Here is a 22,187-nt window from a genome sequence, read left to right on the forward strand (position 1 = left end):
CTGCACACAGTTGGTACTTGCTGACTGCCTGCTGGCTGACGGGAGAACAGAATGGTGACCCGGGCCGAGTCTACCTCTCACCCCAGCTGATTGCAGGGAGCTCCCAGAGAGCAGGGACTGCGTCTGCCTCACCTTGGCACCATCGTGCCTGGGGCAGAGGAGCTGCTCAACAAATATTTGTTGAATTAACAGAGGGAATACCAAGAGCTAACATTTATTGAGCACCTACTGTGTGCCACCAGTTCTAAGCAGTTGACACTTTTGAACCCAGTGAAATAGTATTCTAATGAGGGAATGGAACAGACCTGGTCTAACCAAGCAGGGAGTGCTAGTGGTAGGGGCCAGCAGATGTGACAGGGACAACCCCTGGTTCACAGCTGTACAGCAAAGCTGTCAAGGTTGCCTGTGGAATCTGTAAATTGAAACACTCATCTTAATACCCATAGTCAGCTGAAGCAAGATGCCAGCCACTCAGTTTACTCAAAAACCTGCAAACAAGACTCACCGTGCTCATTGTTTTTCTCTCCCCTCTCGAGGATATAAATCTTGTTTTTATCATTGTGGGATAAAATCAATCTATGGATACATGGTCATGTTCCTTGTACAAAAATAAGCAGTGAGCTAATAATTAGCTTAATGTCTTTGGGTTATTCTGTGACACCTGTACCAGCCCTCTTAGCAAGGCTTCCATTATTGTCCCCATTTCGTAGCTGAGAATGTGGAGGCTCAGGGAGGTTAAGTAATTTGCCCAAGGCCACAAAGTTGACAAGTGGGGAAAGATACCTGCCTCCAGACAGATTTCAGACTCCGTGACCTGACACTCTCTCCTCTCTCAGACCCTTCCCTGAGCCAGGAAGGGCAGCAGAACCACCCTTGAGAGGTGAGGGTGTGGTCACGCCACCCTCGCACTTCCCTGAGGTGGCCTAAGGATGGCAAATCCTATGCCTGCTTCTGACACTCAGAAACTCTCCTGAGGGCCACAGCCTGCTCCCCTCACTCAGACCACCCTCTGGGGCTCCTCAGTGTCTACAAGAAAGGTGCTGACTACATTTCAGACTCTGTGTTTGGCCTACTCTATGCTGTCACACACTGTCCCCTCCTGGCACAGGTCCTCTCACTCCTGGTGCTCTGCCTGGCCATTTCCCCTCACAAGGAGCCAGGGAAAAACTCCTGCTTCCCAGAGACCCTTAGGACCCCATCAGAACCACCACTTCATCCTGACGGCTTTCACTCCACCTTGCTGTGGGCTCACCAGACCTGTGTGACTCCATGCAGGGTTGGGGGCTCCCTGAGTAAAACCTGGGGGTGGGGGCCAGCACCGGTCCTCCATAGCCACGTCCCAGAGGAAGGGCCTGAGTAGACAGGGCCCCAGGAGCCCCAAGTGGTTTTTCCTGGGGGAGGGGGTGTTATCAAACTATGTGCACCTGCATCTGTGTTTCACTGCACAAGCCACACACAAGTGACTGCTTTTTCACGTGGGAATGTGTGTCTATGTGTGCATTCTCCTGTGTATCAGTGTGCACACATGCGCATGTGTGGAGGTGCCTGTGAGCGCGTGTGCATAGCAGCATGTTCCTGAGTCTAGGTGCTGTGTGCATCTGCAGCTCTGTGTGGACCTGTGGGTGCATGTATAGCCAGGATGTCTGGGGTTTGGGGGTGTGGTTATGGGTGACCCTCCTTGAGTCCACCCTTCTCTATCGCTATACCTGCAGCTGAGAGGGGTGACACTGTGACAGTCAAGACAGGCATGCAGATCCTGGGTTCCACCTGCAGTACCTTGCCAAGCTCACTACAGTGAGGGCAGTGTGCTATACCTTCACCTAGACCTGCTGCCTCAGAGCCCCCACCTCTGCCTTCTGCCACCAGCACCCACCAGCTGCAGCCTTGGGAGCAGGTACAGGTGCCTCTTGGAGCAGTTGGCTGGGAGCAGAGTTGTCCAGCCCTGGGGAATCTGCTCAACTACAAGACCCTGGTTTTGTAATTAGTCAGAGTCAAATACTAGCTCAGTTTCTTTCTGTGAGCCTCAGTTTCTTCTGTAAAATAGGGTGCAGTTTGGGTGATTAGCAGGCCAGATGGGTCAGGGGAGATGCTCAGTCACTGGGAGCTGTGGTGACTATGAAAATAATAATTATTATTACAAGTACGAGGGTCTGCATCTGAGGAAGAACCCCAAGGAGCAGGCTGACACAGTGGCTGAAAGCATGGTGTCCCAAGTGTGGAGGGTGGGGATGATCACAGATGGAGCTAGGGTGGGGGTGAGGACGATGCTCTGGCCAGGGGGCAGGGTGGGGCGTGGGGGAATGTGTACAGCCTGGTGCATTGAGGGCTCTCCTGTGTGCCATGTGGGTCTAAGGGGGCCCAAGCTAGGTCCCAGGACAAGGGCATTGAACACCTGCCCGAGGGACCATATCTGTCCGCTCACAGCTGCTTTGCTGCCCCAGAGCTCTCGTTGATGGGCTGCTAGGCCTCCACCCCTGCTGTAGCCAAGCCTGCCCTGGAGTCCTGCAGTGCTCCACTGAGGCTTCTTCTCTGCCCTCCTGGCCTGAGACGTTGCGTTTGGTCCTTCTCAAGGAGCAGAAGAGGCTGGCTGGCTGCGTGGGCTGGCTTCCTGGAGCAGATGGAGTGTGCAGACAGAGCCTCGTCTTCTCAAGATCTGAGGCTGCCCCACCAGCTGGGCTGACAGTGGGCTGCCATCCTATTACTTGTCTGCCTTCTGCTGCCGCAGGGCCTGCAGGAAGACCCCTTTCACCTGGCCCAGGGTCTCATGGTACATCCGGAAGTCCTCCTCCTTTCCCCGCAGGGCAGTGTCCAGGGCAGCCTTTAGCATTTCATTCTCTTCTGCCTGGATGGCTAGCCTGGACCATAGGAGACAGGGCTCAGTGTGGTCTAAGCTGGCACATGTGTGCGGGTGTACAGAAGGCCCTGGGAATGGGGCTGCCAGCATGGCTGCTCCTCAGGCTCAGAGTTCTCTCAGACCTGCCCCTCTTCCCACAGACCCCTGGGGAACACCATGTGTGTCCTCTCTGGGTCCACCTACAGCCCCTGTCCTGGCACCCAGCAATGTCAGCTACCTCAAGGATGAGTACTAATTTGCAGAGGTCCGCCCTCTTTTCTTTCCCATTGCTGCATTTGATCTTAAGGAGTTTAAATGAGTTAGGGAAAGTGATCACACTTGATCAAATTTCTCTTGGAACTATGGGTCATCAGGGACATGGCTAGGGACCTCTGCCCTCTGAAGGCCAGACTCTGAATTGCAGGCCAAGAACCCAGGACCAAGCAAGACCAGCCTTCTGGGCAAACAGAAGAAGTCAAAGGTACAAGGGGAGCAACATGGTCCCTCTCCCATGGAGGCACCTCCACCCAGACAACTCCACCCTTTTAGGAAGGTGGGAAGGGGAGCACCTGGTGGTCAGCTCCTCCATTTGGGATTCCATAGGCACATCAGAGAGCTGGGCAAAGGTTGGGTCCTTCTTCTCACTCCCAGTCGGGTTGTGCCTGCTGTTAGAGGCAGGCAGACCTGCAGGGCAATAGCAGCCACTGTCTGTGATGAGGTCATGGCCTGTGTTAACACCCTCACTCTCCCTCCATTGCCCACTGCCTACTTTTCCACTTGGCAAAACAGTACACCTCCTTTGGGTGCAAAACAAGGGCTATGTCCTTTCAGAAGCCCTCCCTGCTGCCTTCCTAGATCCTGGCTTTGGCCTTTGCTCTAGTCCTGACTGCCTGCTTTTTACAGAGGTAGTTCCTCACCTCACTGTCTCCATCTTTATAGTTTCTGGTAATTTGCTTCCAACAAGAGAAGCGAACTGGATGTGAGTCTAGGCTGTTAGTATACTTGATGCCCTCACACCACTGGGCCCCGACACCAGTCCTTAGTCAGGCCAGCAGCTCCATACTAGGAAGCAAGAGCTCACGGTGGCTGGGGTCAGGGGCCATAGAATGCTCAGAAAAAGAAGACAAAGCCCAACTTGTGGGGAACTTGGGCAAAATCACAGTATCAGAAAAATTCTGTGCTGAAAAGGCCCTCAGGGGTGATATGTCCCACCAGAATTAATTGCCTGGCATCAGCAGACGTGGCCTCACCCGCTGCTGTGAGGCCTGGGGTAAACCATCAGCCGCTCTGAGCTGGTTTCCTCACCTGAGAAAAGGGGAGAATAGTTTTTGCCTCTAGAACTCTGTCAGCCCTCAATGAATTCACATTTGGCCCCCAAGGCCGTGTGTGACTGGACCACCATCAAGGCTCCCCGTGACTCTTCCTGCTTCACCTCAGACTCCCTCCCCCCTCCGCCTGCCTCACCACCTCTGTGTCCAGCTGAACTTCCACTGCAGTGCCTTTGCACGTGCTTGTCCATCGGGTCCCTGCATACCACGCTCCCCTGCCCCCCATCTCCTTCACTGAGCAGAACTGCCGTTGCATAATCCAGTCTCGCCATTTTACAGATTGGCCGGGGAGGTGGGGCAGTGATGGTGCTGTGCTCTCCAGAGGGGCAGTGCTTTGCCCATGTCCCAGGCTACTAGGTGGCAGAGGCCATGTGGACACTTTCTTTCAGGCAGTTGTCCCTTAGTCTCTCAGCAGGACCAAAGTGATTTTCCTGCTTGGCTTAGCTGTCGCTGGCTAGAAGTCTGGCTGCCCGAGGCTTAGAGGCACTACACTCCCTGGGGGACATATTCCTGAGGGCCTAGGAAGGAATATGTCACATTCCCTGGGGAGCCTTCTCAGCGAGGACTCTCAGAAGCTGCTAAGCCCTGCTGGGAGGAGAGGAAAAAGCAGTGGCCTTAAGTTCCCCTTTGTGCCCTACTCCTGGCACATCCTCCTGACCTCACGTGGTCTACGCACTGAGAATGAGGGCTGGGCACTAGTGGCCAGGGTGGAGCTGGTACAGTACTGAGGTTCTAAGAGATGGGGCCAGGTCAGGGGGGCAGCAGCACCTTGGCCCCCCTGGAAGGGGGTGGGAGGGGGCTGTCTCAGGGAGGCAGCCCTGCCAAGGGGGCTTCTGGCTCTGGCCCCACAGCATGCTGCTGCTGCTGCTGGTCTGGAGACGGCACCTTGAGAACCACTGTGTGAGTGCAACAGGCCTTTTAGTTAAGGATGGCACTCCCCAGCTTCCTCTGCAGCTGGGTGTGTGCCTGTGTCTAGGATCTGGCTAGTGGGATGAGAGCAGAAGTGACATGTGCAGCCTTGGAAGGTGAGGAGCAGGTTGTCTGCTTCCGCTCTCCCCTTCCTGCTGCTGGTGAAGAGCCCAAGCAGCCATCTCAGATCAGGAGATGGAGGCTGCATGCTGAGGATGGTAGACAAAAGGAGGGTGGGTCCCAGGCTAGTGGACAGGCACCTCAGCCCTGCTTCTATCAGCTTGACTGCTGCCGGAGGACTCCTCTCCTGCTCCAGCCACTGCTGCTGGTCTCCCTAGCAGGCCAATTTTGCTCCATGACCAATTTTGAACAGAGTCAGCTCAGGATAGAGGGTTGAGGGCTAAGGTGGGGTTGGAAGAGGAGTTGGTGACTGGGCCAGACCCAGGGGCCAGTGGAGCCCGAGGGCCCTGGTTCTGACTGGGATGAGGCTGCCTGGAGGGAGGGGCTGGCAGCACCCACCCTGCTGGAGGCTCTGCTTCCCTCATGCTCACTGGAAGGGCTGACTGGCTCCTCCACTCACAGCAAGGCTGCCACATTCCTGCCCCTGGGACCCCTGCCCTGGCCCCTACCTGCTTTGTTCCTGGAGGCTGCTCTCTGCAAGGCCGGTGCCCTCCCTGGCTCCAGGCGCATCTTCTCCAAATGTTGCTCCAACAGCACGGTGCGGTGCCGCTCCTCCTGCAGCTTCCTCCCTGCCTCCAGGAGCTTGCTGTTGCTCTCCTCCGCCCTGGTGATGATAGGGCAGGGATGCCAGACCCGCGGCAGCGCAGACGGCACAACCGCCCACCCCATACCACTCAGACTTTCGGAGAGGTGGGCACATCTTATGTTAGTGGTGATGGGACTTACTCGTCTTCATTTTTATTGCAGTAATTCGGGGACACGCATTTACAAATCATATAGTTCTCTCCATGGTTAAAATGACAAAATTGGCAGTCCCTTCCCAGCTGCATCACTCTAATTCCTCTACTCCAGAAGTAATCATTGGAACACTTTTAGCTGTTTCTTTTAATATTTGCTGCCATATTTCTATAGATGCTTACACTGCTATTTTTTTAAGGTTTAAATCTAATCTTTAAACTTCCTGTCATGCAAAATGAGAATTTAGTTTATTTTAGTACTTTCCCCCTATCAAATAGAATTACCCTTACACTTTTTTTTGGCTGACTTGATTGGTATTAGGTAGCGTGTCAGTTTTCTATCACAGCTATAACAAATCACCGTAAATTTAGCTGCTGAAAACAACACACATCCATTATCTCACAGATCTCCAACAGGCTCAGGCGGTTTGTTTCTGTGCTCCAAGTTCCACAAGCTGACATAAAGGTGCTGGCTGACCTGGGCTCTCATCCTGAAGTTCTGGGGAGAATTCACTTCCAGGACCATTCAGGTGTTGGGCCACTCCAGTTCTAGGTAGCTGACAGACTGCAGTCCCTGTGTCCTGCTGGCTGTTGGTCAATTTCAGCACCTACCTAGAGGCCACCTTGCCTCCTCCATCTTCAAAGCCAAGTTAGATACCCTCAGAGTGCACTGAATCTTTCTGCCCTCTGTGACTTCTTCCACAACATCTCTCTGAATGACCCCAGATGGAGAAATTTCTCTGCTTCTAAGGGCTCAAGTGATTAGATTGATCCCATCCAATAGTCCAGGATAATCTTCCTATTTTAGGGTCCATAAAAGTAATCATCTGCAAAATCCCTTTTGCCTGGTAGCATAAAGCACTGACAGGCAGAACAGCAGGGAGCAAAGGGCGTGGTTACCAAAATCCTGTCTACTGCAGGGTGTAAATTAGGACAGTTATTCAGAGCCAAACACATAGCACACTAATGATCACATTTCCCTTCTTATCTAATTGTTTTTACTGGAGTGGGTGAGTGCTCTATGCTTATCAGTTTGTTTTGTATATGCCTGTCATAATTCATGGGCCTTAAAGCTTTTGTCACATAGTTATCTCACTGGGGCTTGTGCATCGGTCTTTCCTGTGGGTAGGTCTGGCACGTCAGACCTCTGTGGCACTAAAGGCTCAGCTGAGAGGCCAAGGCACCCTGAGATTTAACTCAGGATCCAACTCAGCCCAGGGTTATACACACACCTGCATATCAGAGGGGTAGCCTTGACACTGACAGTGTTTAAGGAAGTGGTCTTTCTACCTTGGTGAAGGGCCAAAAGGAACAGAATGGCAATTTTAAACAATATACAACCACTGACACAAAACCGTATGCTAACATAGTGTACAGCTACTAACAACATTTAAGCATGTTCCTTAAAAAATTTTTTCCTAGTTTTTTTTTTAATTGTTAAATCATAGCTGTGTACATTAGTGCAATCAAGGGGTACAATGTGCTCATTTCATATACAATCTGAAATGTTCCTTAAAAATTTATTTGCAAAAGCAAAAACCCCAAAGAACTGAAGGCCCATCAACAGGGGAAAGACAAATCAGTGGTGACATATTCATACTATGGAATATGATAGAATGTGACACAGCTGTGCTGCCCAGGACAGTGGCTACGTGTCCACATGTAGCTATTAAAATTAAAGTTCACGAAATAAATAACATAAAAAATTCAGTTCCTCATTCCCACTAGCCACATTTCAAGTTCTCAAAAGCCACACATGTCTAATGGCTACCAGATTCGACAGAAAGATATAGAACATCTCCATCACTGCAGAAAGGTTTGCTGGACGGCACCACCCAAGCAGCGAAAAAGAATGTAGCAGAGCCATATGTACAAACATGGATGATCTCCACGCCATGGATTGGTGAAAAGAAGCAAGTGCCGTAAGAATAGATGCAATACAGTGCTTTTACGTGAAAAAATAACGAAATAAAATTTCCATGCCTGCCTATTTACGTCTGTAAATGCATGAACAACTGTCTTAGAAGGCTGCACCTGGATGACAGGGTGAAGTGGGGTAAGGAGCAAGCCCTGGCAGTCACACCCCAGTTAGCTTAACCTGTTGTTTGTAATGGTAAAAAGGAGACTCTGGTCCTGTATCTGTATCAACAGAACTTTACAAAACTGAGGCACTGTCTGTCTGTTAGTTGTCAGTTGGAGTCCAGGGAGTGGTTAGAGGTAGATCGGCCTGGCCTATTCAAAGGAAGGTGGCTAAAGCCATTCAAAGTGACTGAGCCATTTGAAGTGACAAAGGCCCTTGGAGCTGATATGCTGAGCCCCAATGCTCAGCCTCCCCAAAAATGTACCACATGGGGGATTTACTTGATTGCCTGGTCGCCTGGTCCTGCCTGTTTCCTTCTGAGGCTAGGTGGGGGAGAGTGGCATGAATCTTTCCTATCTACCACTTCCCTGCTTAAAATACTTCTGGTCTCCACAGTTCTCATGTAGAATGACCTCTTGGCTGTGATCCTTCCTCAGGGGGTTGCAAGCCTGAGAGAAGAGCACACTACTCCATCATTCATGAAACATGTCCTGACTGCTCATATGTTCCAGGCACTGTTCTTCATGGATTTTTCGGACTTGCAGGAGAGAAAAACAATTAACAAAAAAATACACATCTAATGTAAGGATGGGATAGGAGCTATGCAGAAAATAAAGCACATAGGGAGGAGATAACGTGTCAAGGGGTGATGTTATTTTGAATGGAGATTGCTCATCACTGCTACCTGCCTTCTGCTGCTACCAATGACTCCAAAGGTCAGAACCCCTAGGGGCAGAGGGAGCCCTGCGACTGGGACTGGCAGATCCAGGAGTACAAGGAGCAGACAGACAGATGACTGCTGGGCACTTCAGGGGAACCAGTAGCTTAAAAGAGGGCCCGGGCTGAAAATCAGAGCGGGTGTCTCCCCATCGACACAGATTCAACAGGAAAGAAAACTCTTACAAGCACTTTAGTGAATTCTTAAAGAGATTTGAAAAAATATTGTAAGAAATCTAACCGTGAGAAAGAGCTCTTAGAAATATATATTTTTAAAAGAGCACTTTTGAACTTAATCATCAGAAGCACTGAGAAATAAAACAGTCCCTGGTGAAACTCAAATCAATGATCTTGAAGATAAAACTGTGGGAATTGGGTGGCACCTGTGACTCAGTCGGTAAGGCGCCAGCCCCATATACCGAGGGTGGCGGGTTCAAACCCGGCCCCGGCCAAATTGCAACCAAAAAATAGCCGGACGTTGTGGCAGGCGCCTGTAGTCCCAGCTACTCGGGAGGCTGAGGCAGGAGAATCGCTTAAGCCCAGGAGTTGGAGGTTGCTGTGAGCTGTGTGATGCCACAGCACTCTACCGAGGGCCATAAAGTGAGACTCTGTCTCTACAAAAAAAAAAAACTGTGGGAATTACCCCGGAACATAGAGTGAAAATAACCCAAAGGAATGTTAGCTATTAGCAAACAAGTCAAAGAATATAGGGTTATGGCATCTAATATCCAAATAATGTCAATTCGAGAAAGAGAAGGGGAAAGTAGAGAAGCACTAATGAGAAAATAATAAAATTTCTGTGAGCTAAAGAAAGACCAGGGTGTTTCAGATTGACAGAGCTCAATAAGCACCAGGTAGGATTATAAAAAAGAATACCCTGCTACATTGGCTTGGTGCCTGTAGCTCAGCAGCTAGGGTGCCAGCCACATACATGGAAGCTGGCGGGTTCGAATCCAGCTTGGGCCTGCCAAACAACAATGACAACTACAACCAAAAAATAGTTAGGTGTTGTGGCGGGCACCCATAGTCCCAGCTACTTGCGAGGCTGAGGCTAGAGAATCACTTAAGCCCAAGAATTGGAGGTTGCTGTGAGCTGTGATGCCACCGCACTTTACCCAGAGCAACATAGTGAGACTCTATCTCAAAAAAACAAAAAAAAAGAATACCCTGCTACAGTTTGAATGTGTCCCCAAAGTTCATGTGTTGGAAACTTAATCTCTAATGCAACAGTGTTGAGAGATGGGACCTTTAAGAAGTGGTTAGGTTAGGAGGGCTCTGCCCTCATAAATGCCATTTTCCTGGAATGGGCTAGTTATCACAGGAGTAGGTTTCTGATGAAAGGATGAGTTTGGCCTGGTCCCCTCTAACTTTCTCTCTCTTACATGCTCTCTTGTCCTTCCACTTTGACCATGATGATGCTGCAAGAAGAACCTTGCTGATGCTGGCACATTGATAATGGACTTTCTGGCCTCTAGAACTGTGAGAAATAAATTTATTTTCTGTATAGCTTACTCAGGGTGTGGTATTCTGTTACGGCAACACAAAACAGACTAAGAAACACCATTGGACATAGCTGGGTACCATACCCGAACTGCAGGATAGGGAGAAAAATCTTATAACAACACAGCGAACACGTTTTTGGAGTAGTTGCCATGTACCAAGTACTGTGTTAAGGTACCATGTAAGCATTTTTTTTAGTCGGGGCTGGGTTTGAACCCTCCACCTCCGGTACATGGGCCTGGCACCCTACTCACTGAGCCACAGCACCGCCTCTCATGTAATCATTTTTTATTTAATCCTAAAACAACCAAGAGGACGTACTGATTTTATTTTAAAAAGACAAAGAAAATATAAACCTTTAAAAAGGTTTCAATGGCTTGGTGCCTGTAGCTCAATGGCTAAAGGCACCAGCCACATATACTGGAGCTGGCAGGTTCAAATCCAGTCCAGGTCTGCCAAATAACAATGACAACTACAATAAAAAACACCGGGCATTGTGGCAGGTGCCTGTAGTCCCAGCTACTTGGGAGGCTGAGGCAAGAGAATCACTTAAGCCCAAGAATTAGAGGTTGCTGTGAGTTGTGACGCCACGGCACTCTACCCAGGGAAACATAGTGAGACCTTGTCTCAAAAAAATAAAATTAAAATAAAATAAAAAGGTTGTCAAAAGTCTACCTCAAACCCCCCCCCTCCAAAAAAAAAAAACTCAGGTCAAAACAGATTCTCAGGAAAAATCTACCTAACCTCCAAGAAACTGATGATCATTCTTGTGATTCTGACTATTCCACAATATAGAAAAAAATTTCCTGTGAGATTAGAAAAAATTTGATTTTGCAGTCAATGATAGAGTGAATGTATTAGTTTTCTACTGCTGCATAACAAGTAATCACAAAGAGTGGCTAAAAATAATACAAAATTTCCGGAAAATATAAATAATTCCTACAACTCAATTTAAAAGTAGACAAAAAAACTTGTATTTCTCCTAAGAAGAATACAAATGGCCCATAAGCATAAGAAAAGATGTTCAACACCATTAGTGAGTAGGGAAATGGAAATCCAAACCACTATGAGATACCACTTCAAACCTATGAAGATGGCTATAATTGAAAACAAAGGAAAATAACAAGTAAAATAGAATCTGTATGCACTGCTGGTGGGATTATAAAATAGTGTAATTACTGTGGAAAACAGTTTGGTAGCTCCTCAAAAAGCTACCCATAAAATTACCATGTGATCTAGCAATTCCACTTCTAGGTATATACTCCAAAGAATTGAAAACAGAGACTCAAACAGATACTTGGACAGTAATGTTCACAGCAACACTATTCACAATAGCCCAAACGGAGACACAGCCCATGTGTCCATGAAGAGATGAATGGATGGGAAAAGTGTGGTACGTACATAAAATATATTTGGTCACAAAAAGGAATAAAGTTCTGACATTGCTACAACATGGATTAACCTTAAAAATGTTGTGCTAAGTAAAATAAGCCAGATACAAAAAGGTAAATATTGTATGACTCCACTTATATAAAATATCTAGAATAGGCAAATTCATAGAGAAAGAACGTGGAAAAGAGGTTACCTGAGGCTGGGTGTGGGCGGTGGGGGCCTGAGGATTTCTTGCCTAATGGTTACGGAGTTTCTTTTTGGGGTTATGAAAAAGGTTGGAAATAGACAGTGATAATGGTTGCACAATATTGTGAGTGTAATTAAAGCAACTGAATCGTATCTTTTAATCTTTAAAATGAAACATTTTTGGTGTATATATCTCAACAGTTTCTGTTGGTCAAAAGTCCAACTTCGGCTTGGCTTGGGGTCTTGCATGGCTGAAATCAAGGTTTCAGAAGGGGCTGCTATCTCATCTGAGGCTTGAGAACCTCTTCTGAGCTCATTCCGATTGTTAGCAGAATTTAGTCCCCTGTTATTGTAGGAAAGTGGTCCCCGTTTTCTTGCTAGCTATTAGCTGGAGGTGGTTGTCAGGTCCTAGAGCCCACTGGCCATTCCCTGTCATGCAGGAGAATATCTTCCAGGCCAGGAAAATCTCTGCCACTTCCACTCTCTGGCTTTCTCTGTCTCGGACCACTAGACTCTGACTTAAAGCACTCATGTGATCAGGTCTGAGCCATCTAGAGCATCTCCCTTTTGATAACTCAAAGTCATCTGATCAGAAACTTAGCTATATCTGCAAAACCCCCTTTGCCATGTAAGTTAACATACTTGTGCCAGTGATATTCCACCATATTCACAGGTTCTGCCCACACTCAAGGGGAGGGAAGCAAATAAAGCTTGTGTATCAGCTGCCAGGAATGTCAGAATTCTGCCTACCACAGTGAAAATAGAGGAAGAGCTGGATATGATGGCTCACACCTGTAATCCTAGCAACTTGGGAGGCTAAGGCAGGAATTCTGCTTGAGCCCAGCAGTTCAAGACCAGCCTGAGCAACATAGCAAGATCCTTCTGTGAAAAATTAGCTGGCTGAAACAGCATATGCCTGTAGTCCCAGCTAATTGGAAGGCCAAAGTAGGAGAATCGCTTGAGCCCAGAAGTCCGAGGCTGCAATGAGCTAAGATTGTACCACTGCATTTCAGCCTGGGTGACAGAGTGAGACCCTGCCTTTAAAAGGAAAAACAAATGGTGGTAAAAAGAAAGACAAACAAAATTCTATGGTACGTGCATATTGTACAAGAATAATACAATATAGTTCTAGAAACACTAGAGCCATGGAATTCAATATCAGGGCTAGAGGTTGAAGGAAAAAAATCACGTAATCCTTTCAACAGATGCTGATGAAGTATTGGTAAAATCATTATCTATTTCTGGTTTTAAAAACTCAAAGTAAAATGTGACTAGAAGGAAACATCTTAAATACAATAAACTATTTTAAAATTAGAAACCAATAACCCATCAATAGAGGTATGGTAGATAAATTATAGTGGATTCATACAACAAAATATTCTGTAATCCTAAAGGGAACATGTACTGACATGAAGAGAATGTCTGTGATGAATTACTAAGTGAAACAGGTAGCAAAGATTACGCATAATATATGATTTCATTAAAAAATTTCTAACAAATTGGCTAGGTGTCTGTGGCTCAAGCGGCTAAGGCACCAGCCACGTACACCTGAGCTGGCGGGTTTGAATCCAGCCTAGGCCCTCCAAACAACAATGACGGCTGCAACCAAAAAATAGCCGGGCGTTGTGGTGGGCACCTGTCATCCCTGCTACTTGGGAGGCGGAGGCAGGAGAATCGCTTGAGCCCAGGAGCTGGAGGTTGCTGTGAGCTGTGATGCCACAGGACTCTACCCAGGTGACAGCTTGAGGCTCTGTCTCAAAAAAAAAAAATTCTGGGCGGCGCCTGTGGCTCAGTCGGTAGGGCGCCAGCCCCATATACCGAGGGTGGCGGGTTCAAACCCGGCCCCTGCTGAACTGCAACCGAAACATAGCCGGGCGTTGTGGCGGGTGCCTATAGTCCCAGCTACTCGGGAGGCTGAGGCAGGAGAATCGCTTGGGCCCAGGAGTTGGAGGTTGCTGTGAGCTGTGTGAGGCCATGGCACTCTACCCGAGGGCCATAAAGTGAGACTCTGTCTCTAAAAAAAAAAAAAAAAAAATTTCTAACAAATCAACAATTTAAAAACAAACAGATACAAGGTAAATATAATTCAGCCAATGAACTGAAAACAAAAAGGAATGTGAAGCAGTTATTGCCTTGTCTGTGAAGGACAGGCTTTCTTTTTTTGCTATAATTTCAGTAATATTATATTTTGTTTAACTTATATTCCATTTATAGTAGGGGAAATAATAAATCGATAGCAAACACCATATACGATGGTAAGCACAAAATGAATTCCCACAAAATCTGGGAATAACCACATTCTAGTCTCTCCCCTTCTTCCCCGTGTGCCTTCCCTATCTCGATAAATGTCACTGTCACTCATCCAGTTGCTCAACTGAATACCTGGGAGTCACCCTTGCCTTCTTTTTCTTCCTTGCCTTCAGCTTCCAATCCATCAGCAGGTTCAGTCCACAGCTTCTCCTATAAACACACACACCAAAGCCAGTTCCTTCTCTCTCCTTCACTCCTCTCTGATCTGAGGCTGCTCCTCCGGCCTGGGCTCTACAGACGTATGTTTGCCCTCAAGACCTCTCTGACCAGTTGGTATTCTCAGTCTTCTTTTGTGACCAGTCATTGGTCTCACTGATTTTCTCTTTCTCAATGGTTGCTGGGTCTAACCCAGCTAGAACCTCATTTGTCAATGGCTTTGGCCTGATTCTAACAGTTCTCCATCATGTGCACTGACTTCATGAAATTCCAAGTATTCTGAAAGATTTGCCTTTTCACTTCATAATTGATTTTCATTATATTTCAAGAGTCTCACAAAACTGACTCAATGCCAGTGTGAAATAAAGAATATTAAGTAGTCATATTATTAGTGAGTGTTTTGATATTAAAAATTTTGGTTTAGGGGTGGTGCCTGTGGCTCAAGGAGTAGGGCGCCGGTCCCATATGCCGGAGGTGGCAGGTTCAAACCTAGCCCCGGCCAAAAACTAAAAAAAAAAAAAAAAAAAATTTTGGTTTACAGCCAAGTGCAGTGACTTGTGCCTATAATCCCAGTACTTGGGAGGCTGAGAAGGAAGGATTGCCTGAGCTCACAGGTTCGAGATCAGCCTGAGTAAGAATGAGACCCCATCTCAAACAAGTAGCTGGGCGTTGTGGCAGGTGCCTGTTTGGGAGGTTGAGGCAAGAGAATTGCTTGAGCCCAAGAGTATAAAGTTGCTGTGAGCTATCACACCAGGGCACTCAACCCCAGAGTAACCGAGTGAGACTTTGTCTCAAAAAAAAAAAAAAAATTTGGTTTCATGGAGACTGTAACTGTGAGGATATTGATAAAGAATGTTTAGACCGGGAGGTTCCCCCCACCCAAGAATTAATTTAACACAAGGGATATAAGATCTTTATGAAGACATACATAATATTATCCATTCTATACATTATACTATGTATAGAACATGTAAAGTGTTCTCTTAGATTTCAAGTAAAAATATAAATAACTCTATAACAGGTGCAGTGGCATGAATAGGCAGTTAAGAGAAAATAACATGGAAAATCTACGTTAAAATATTCTCACCCTCACTTTGGTCATAGCAATGCAGATAAACACAACCATGAGATACTAGCATTACTTTATCAGTTTAACAAAAATGTTAAAGATTGATAAAACTTATTAAATGTGAAGGTATGGGGAAAAGAACAACAGTTCACATTATAAAAGGAGAAATATAAACTAATTCATTTAAAGGGGCAATTTGCCATTATTTTTGGGACCCAGTCATTTTTTTTTTTTTTTTTTGAGACAGACTCTTGTCAGCCTGGATAGAGTGCTGTGGCGTCACAGCTCACACCAACCTCAAACTCTTAGGCCAAGCCACCCTCTTGCCTCAGCCTCTCAAGTAGCTGGGACTACAGGCGCCCACCATAATGCCTGGCTAGTTTTTCTAATTTTAGTAGAGACAAGGTCTCATTCTTGCTCAGCCTGGTCTCGAACTCCTCCTGAGCTCAAACAATCCACCTGCCTGGGCTCCCAGAGTGCTAGGATTACAGGAGTGAGCCACCCCGCCCAGATTTTTGTCATTTTTTTTTGAACATTTAAAATATGCATATCCTTTGATTCAGCCCTTCCACTTTAAGAGATTTGTGATATAAATACACTCCCATAAAAGTGTAAGGATTTGTTTAGTGTGAGTTTACTTTTTATATGTAACATGTATATATATATAGCTATATATATATATATACACATATGTATATATATAAATATATTATGGGATGTGGAAAGAAAAATTATGGAAGTTTTAACCATTCTTATCTATGAAGAATGTGGGATTGGAGGTTGCAAAAAGAAGCTTTTTGCTATTAGTATGTATACATAATAGGAAAAGTAGTCAAACTTCCAGTAGCATAAGGCAGTGGTTTTAATGCCAGCCTGAAAGCAGAAGACATAAATTTGGGCTTCTACAATGCACCAAGCTGCATAATTCTGGTAGCCTCAAAAGAATGCCTCATTTGTGATAAGAGGACTATGATAATATCCATCTACGGGGAAGTGATAAGGAAGCTTGTAGTCTATCAAGGCCTTGAGTGGGGGTGAAGGGGCAGAGTGATGATCATAAGAAATTGAAACACAAGGGCAGCATTTATGTGTTCAGGAAATCCTAAGCCAATTAATTAGCACAAAGTACCAAGCAGAGGCCACTGAAACCCCCAGAGCTCCACAGAAACAAACGTAGAACCACTTCATAGGAGCATTTTCATAACCTAAGTGCTCCCACTGAAGATAAGCTCATAAAAACACACAAATGCAAACCATACAAGGAAATAATTCATGGTGAGGAGAGAATCCACAGACATCACTTGGTGTTCTAAGTAATGAAAATGATAGAACAACTTTAAAGGACTAAGTAAGTTTAAAATTATTAAAAGGAGAATGGCAAGAAATCTTTTTTTTTTTTTTGTAGAGACGGAGTCTCACTTTATGGCCCTCGGTAGAGTGCCGTGGCCTCACACAGCTCACAGCAACCTCCAACTCCTGGGCTTAAGCGATTCTCTTGCCTCAGCCTCCCGAGTAGCTGGGACTACAGGCGCCCGCCACAACGCCCGGCTATTTTTTGGTTGCAGTTTGGCCGGGGCCGGGTTTGAACCCGCCACCCTCGGTATATGGGGCCGGCGTCCTACCGACTGAGCCACAGGCGCCGCCCAGAATGGCAAGAAATCTTGATGAAAGAATAAATGCTATAAGAAAGGGAATACTCATGCCTATAATCCTAGCACTCTGAGAAGCTGAGGCAGGCGTTGAGTTCAAGACCAGCCTGAGCAAGAGCGAGACCCCATCTCTAAAATAGCCAGGCGTTGTGGCAGGTGCCTATAATCCCAGTTACTATGGGAGGCTGAGGCAAGGGAATAACTTGAGCCCAAGAGTTTGAGGTTGCTGTGAGCTATGATGCCACGACACTGTACCCAGGGCAGCAAAATGAGAGTCTTGTTTCAATCAATCAATCAATCAATCAATAAAACAGGAGGTTTTTGCACACCAAAAATACAGTTATTGAAATATTATATTCATGGTAGATGAAGCATAACTGAAGAGATTTAGTGAGCTGGAAGACTGATTTGAAGAAATCACTCAGAATTCAGCCCAAAATACTAAGAAGGGTTAAAAGTTACAGAGAATAACAAAGTCTAACATATGTTGAATAGGAACTTTAGATGAAAAGAATAGAGAGATTAGGGGAGAGGCAACATATGGAGAGAAGTCCTTGGCAATATAAAATATCCTTAGATTAAAAAGGACACTAACTTCTGAGTAGGAAAAACCACACCCGCCCCTGACACATCACAGGGAACCTTCAAAATATCAAAGACAAAGAGAATATCTGAAAAGTATCCAGAGAGAAAGGACAAATGATAATAAAACTGATAGGAGATTTCTTTTATCAATAGTAGAGATAACGGAATAGCCTCAAAGTGCAGAGAAAAAAAATCCATCTGTTTAGAATTCTATGCCCAAAGTTCTCTTAAATTCTCATTCAAGAGAAAGGTATAACAAAGACATGTAGCAATAAATGAAGGCTCAGAAGGTTTACTATTCACAGGGCCCCACTGAACTAAAGGTGTTCCTCAATAAAAAGGAAAATGGGTGGTGCCTGTGGCTCAGTGAGTAGGGCACCAGCCCCATATACCGAGGGTGGCGGGTTCAAACCCGGCCCCGGCTGAATTGCAACAAAAAAATAGCCGGGAGTTGTGGCGGGTGCCTGTGGTCCCAGCTACTTGGGAGGCTGAGGCAAGAGAATCGCCTAAGCCCAAGAGCTGGAGGTTGCTGTGAGCTGTGACACCATAGCACTCTACCAAAGGCGACAAAGTGAGACTCTGTCTCTTAAAAAAAAAAAAAAAAAGAGAGAGAGAGAGAAGGAAAATGAACCCAGGAGGAAGAATGAGATGCAAGAAAGCAACAGTGAGTGAAGATATTTTTAAATGTTTAGACCCCCACTGGCTCACACCTCTAATCCTAGCCCTTTGGGAGGCTAAAGTGGGAGGATTGCTTGAGGCTAGGAGGTTGTCAAGACTAGTTGTAGGCACCATAATGAGACCCTGTCTCTACAATACAAAAAATTTAAAATTTAGCCAGGTATAGCGGCTCATGCTTCCAGTTCTCAGCTATTTGAGGCAGGAAGATCACTTGAGCCCAGGAGTTCAAAGTTGAAATGAGCTATGAGTGCACCACTGCACTTCAGCCTGGCCAACAGAGCAAGATCCTGTCTCTAAACAAATAAATAAAAATAAACATGTTAGTAAAAGGAAATGAATATCAACTATGTCATATTCAAGACTAACTTAGTTTAATTTTAGGAAGTTTAATAACAGAATGTGGAAGATAAATATTAGACAATAGCTATATGAAAAACACAGTAGAGAAATCAGAGTTAAAGCATTATAAATTTATTCTATTGTTCAAAGTAACAAAACCCATTGGCTTTAGACTTTATGTTAATGTTTTATGTTAAAAGTTAAGGGTAACCATGCCAGGTGCTGAGGCTCACACCTGTAATCCCAGCACTGTGGGAGGCTGACGTGGGAGGTTTGCTTGAGCTCAGGAGCTGGAGGTTTGTCTGAGCAAGAGTAAGACCCCCGACTCAAGAAAAAAAATTGAAAAACCCAGCCAGGCACCACGGCGAGTGCCTGTAATCCCAGTGGCTTCGGAGGCTGAGGCAGCAGGATGCCCACAGCCTGAGTCTGAGGTTGCAGTGAGCTACGACACCTTTGCACTCTGCTCAGGGCATAGGGTAGAACTCTGTCTTGACAAAAAAAAAAAAAAAAAAAGTTAAGGATAACCACTAACATAACAGAAATAAAACATATAACTTCTAAACTTATACAGAAGAAAGGTAAATGAAACTTGATCAATCCAATATAAGGGAGAAGAAAGGGGAAAAGGAGAAAAGAAAAATCATGGCAAATAGAAAGTAGAGTTAAGGTAATGAAATGTTACAAAAATGAAAATAGGCTAAACTACACTGTTCAGACACAGAAATTCCCAGATTGAATTTTTAAAAAACCCAACTATAAGCTTTTTTTAAAAAGAGACATATTTAGTGACTTTTGCCATGACAGACTAAGCAGATTAGTTCTCCCTATTGCAAATAACCGGAAAAATGTATACAATGTAAGACATAACTTGTTTTCAGATAGTGGACAACAGGATAACAGGTATCAGACACCAGAGCACAGGGAAGGAGAAGGAAGGACGTGAGATCTACCACCACCCCAGCTATCTGCCTGAGGCACTTTCTGACTGCAGTAGGGGCCTGAGGAGAACCCAAGCAGAGTACAGTGGTCTCACTGGGGTAAAGACAGGAGACTAGGGAGCTGCGTTGCGGTGAGCATAGAATTCTGGTGGCTGGAATTTGTAGGGCAGAGTATGGGGAGTGGGGCAGAGAAAGATGTTCCCTGTGTAAGACAGAGACTGCCCCTGCAGATCAGAAAGGAGCAGACATTGAGGATCTCTGAGAAAGAAAGGCCCTGGACTTTGGGATGAGAAATTCAAATAGGTTTAAGGGGGTCTGAGTGCAAAGGCTGCCTGGGCCTCCTTTTCTCGTTAGAGCCCAGTGATACAGCAATAATCCAGAGGAAAAAAAGGCAGTGTATCTTTGCTGATGAACCTGGTACATCCTCAGGGAACTCCCTGACACCCTAAAATGACATAGAGCAGCAGAATGAACTCAAGGGCCCCCACAGGACAAGGGCATCAGCTGATAGAGAGGTGCTGTGGGTGCCTGACAGTGAGTGCCCCCTTAACGATGTGCCCCGGGTGCCTCACCTAATCCCAGCCCTTTGTGCAGAGGCCTTGGAGATGAGACCTCACGCGGAGAGAGGCCACAGAGAAGGAGAACTGGGGCACCCCAGCCAAGCTTCCAGCTGAGTCGGGCCAGGTGCATGACCCCACCAAGGTTCTGTGGAGCAGAATTACCCAGCCAACCTACAGAATCAGGAGAAAAACACCATTGTGTTTGAAGACGTGACGCTCAATGGATGGGTTGTTACCCAGTGACAGGTAACTGAGTCACCCTGGTTCACAGAACTCCTCTAAAGGCAGATGTAACTCAAGGGAAGTGAGAGAAAACCGGAACTGAGTGTGTCTCTGCCATTTGATGGACTATAGACTTTACTATCCATTAAATTCAATTACAGAAAAATTATTATGTTTCTTTCCTCCTATATCAAGCATGTCTGAAACTCATACCCTTTCTATGTAATACTTGAAAAGAAAAAAGTTAAGGCTGACCACCTCTCACCACTTAGGTAGTGGGCATCCATGGTTATGGCCTTGCCCATACCCCTAACTCCTTCTTTTGGCGACAGTCCCCCATTTTCCCCTTTGGCAAACCACCCCTCCTGTGTCCTGTGAGCACCTGGAGGTACCTCCAGTCAGCACCCTCACATGTAGGGTGGACACGGAGCAGCACCGTTCAGCAGTGGTTCAGACCTTCTCTCCAGAAGCCACAGGCACAAGAACTGAAAGCCACTGGGTCGTGTCATTCCAGTAGCCCGGGAGTCTGCTCAAGGGTTCCTGCTAACAAGATGTCTGCTCTTTGTAGGGCTCCTTTCCTGCCCTGCGCCTTGGCGTCTCCTGATAGTTTTCAAAAATGTGTCTTTCACTTAATTTAGCCAGAACTGGTTTCTATTGTCTGTCATCAAAGAGCTCTGACTGATACATGATACGGCCTGTTAGAGCAGAAACTCAGTGGTGTCCTTTATAGTTTTCAGTGTGGAGGTCACATGGTTGGGCCATGGATTGGCATGGACACCTGTGATTCTTGCCAAAAGAGTCACTTGAGTGAGGAGCGCTGATTTATCTGAATGGAAGTCTGTCAACAACCCTTTGGAGCAAAGCATACCTCCTGCTTCACTGCCTTGGGCCACATGCTTCCCTCTCTGCCTCCCAGAGAACTCTCAGCTCCCCCATCCATCAGCAGCTCTTGTTCCCTGCAACTCCGGACGTCAGTCTAGGCTGTGTCTTCTTCCTACCAATCTCTCCGACAGTACTGAGCACCATGCCAGGCTCGCCACAGACTTAAATTATTGCTGGACTGATTTGGCTGATTTAACTATTCAGGAATGTGTCTCCCCTGAGACTCCCACTTCATGTCCACATGCTGAGCGACAGTCCCACTGGGTGCACATAGGATAGGGTTGTTCGTAAGGGCAAATCAGTGTGATAACAGGGCCCCAAGGTCATAGGCCCCCTTTGGTGGGCACATGATTTGTGGCTACCAATGTCCTGGACACTGTGGAAGCCAAGCTCTCAGGTGAGGTGGACCCTGTCATGGATAAGGCGTGGCCCCAGACACCCATGCCACCCCATGCAGATCCATGAAGGAACATCCCTGGGTACCACATGTTACCGTTTCTGCAGGACAGTGACAAACTCTGTGAGCCGGTCACGTTCCACCTCGGCAGCCTGCCAGAGGGCCTTGATCTCTGTCACTTGTGCCTGCCAGCCTTTTTGTTCTGAGGAGTCCAAGAACCTGGGACCAGGGTGGAAGGCAGAGGGCAGAAGTCATCTGAAGCCTGAAGACACACATTTACCCCTGTGATGGTGATGGGGGCGGCTGGGTGGACATTCAGGGATTCTCAGAGATAGCCAGAGGGAAGGAAGCAAACCCAGCTCTTCCTAATCCTCCCCACTGGCTTCTTTTCAGCCCCCAATTCCTGGTCCTGCTGAAGTCCTTGGGCCTCATTTAGTTGGCTCCAAAGCTGGACCCCACTAGGGCTAGAGTTGCATTGGTACCTCTGTCCCTCCAGTCCCTGTGACGCCCTGGAATTAGTCTGGCTGCTATGGAAGCTGG

The 22,187-nt window shown here is 46.6% G+C and overlaps 1 protein-coding gene across 5 annotated transcripts in view; it reads right to left on the minus strand.

Moving 5' to 3' along the window:
• Nucleotides 1–206: 206 nt before the first annotated feature.
• The window catches only part of CCDC13 (coiled-coil domain containing 13), a 78,498-nt gene continuing 56,517 nt past the window's right edge, over nucleotides 207–22,187 (minus strand). For 2 of the 5 annotated variants that reach the window (XM_053598980.1, XM_053598979.1), the window contains 4 exons: nucleotides 21,744–21,866; nucleotides 5,700–5,854; nucleotides 3,403–3,517; nucleotides 207–2,855 (listed from right to left, as the gene is read on the minus strand). In XM_053598980.1, coding sequence (XP_053454955.1) covers nucleotides 2,699–2,855; nucleotides 3,403–3,517; nucleotides 5,700–5,854; nucleotides 21,744–21,866 — 550 coding nt within the window. In that variant the 3' untranslated portion in view covers nucleotides 207–2,698. Of the gene's footprint in view, nucleotides 2,856–3,402; nucleotides 3,518–5,699; nucleotides 5,855–8,518; nucleotides 8,606–18,810; nucleotides 19,133–21,743; nucleotides 21,867–22,187 lie in introns of those variants that run through there. The other 3 variants (XM_053598982.1, XM_053598983.1, XM_053598981.1) reach the window with 3 other exon arrangements.

This window comes from Nycticebus coucang, chromosome 8 (genome assembly GCF_027406575.1).
Source record: "Nycticebus coucang isolate mNycCou1 chromosome 8, mNycCou1.pri, whole genome shotgun sequence".
Taxonomy (NCBI): Eukaryota; Metazoa; Chordata; class Mammalia; order Primates; family Lorisidae; genus Nycticebus; species Nycticebus coucang.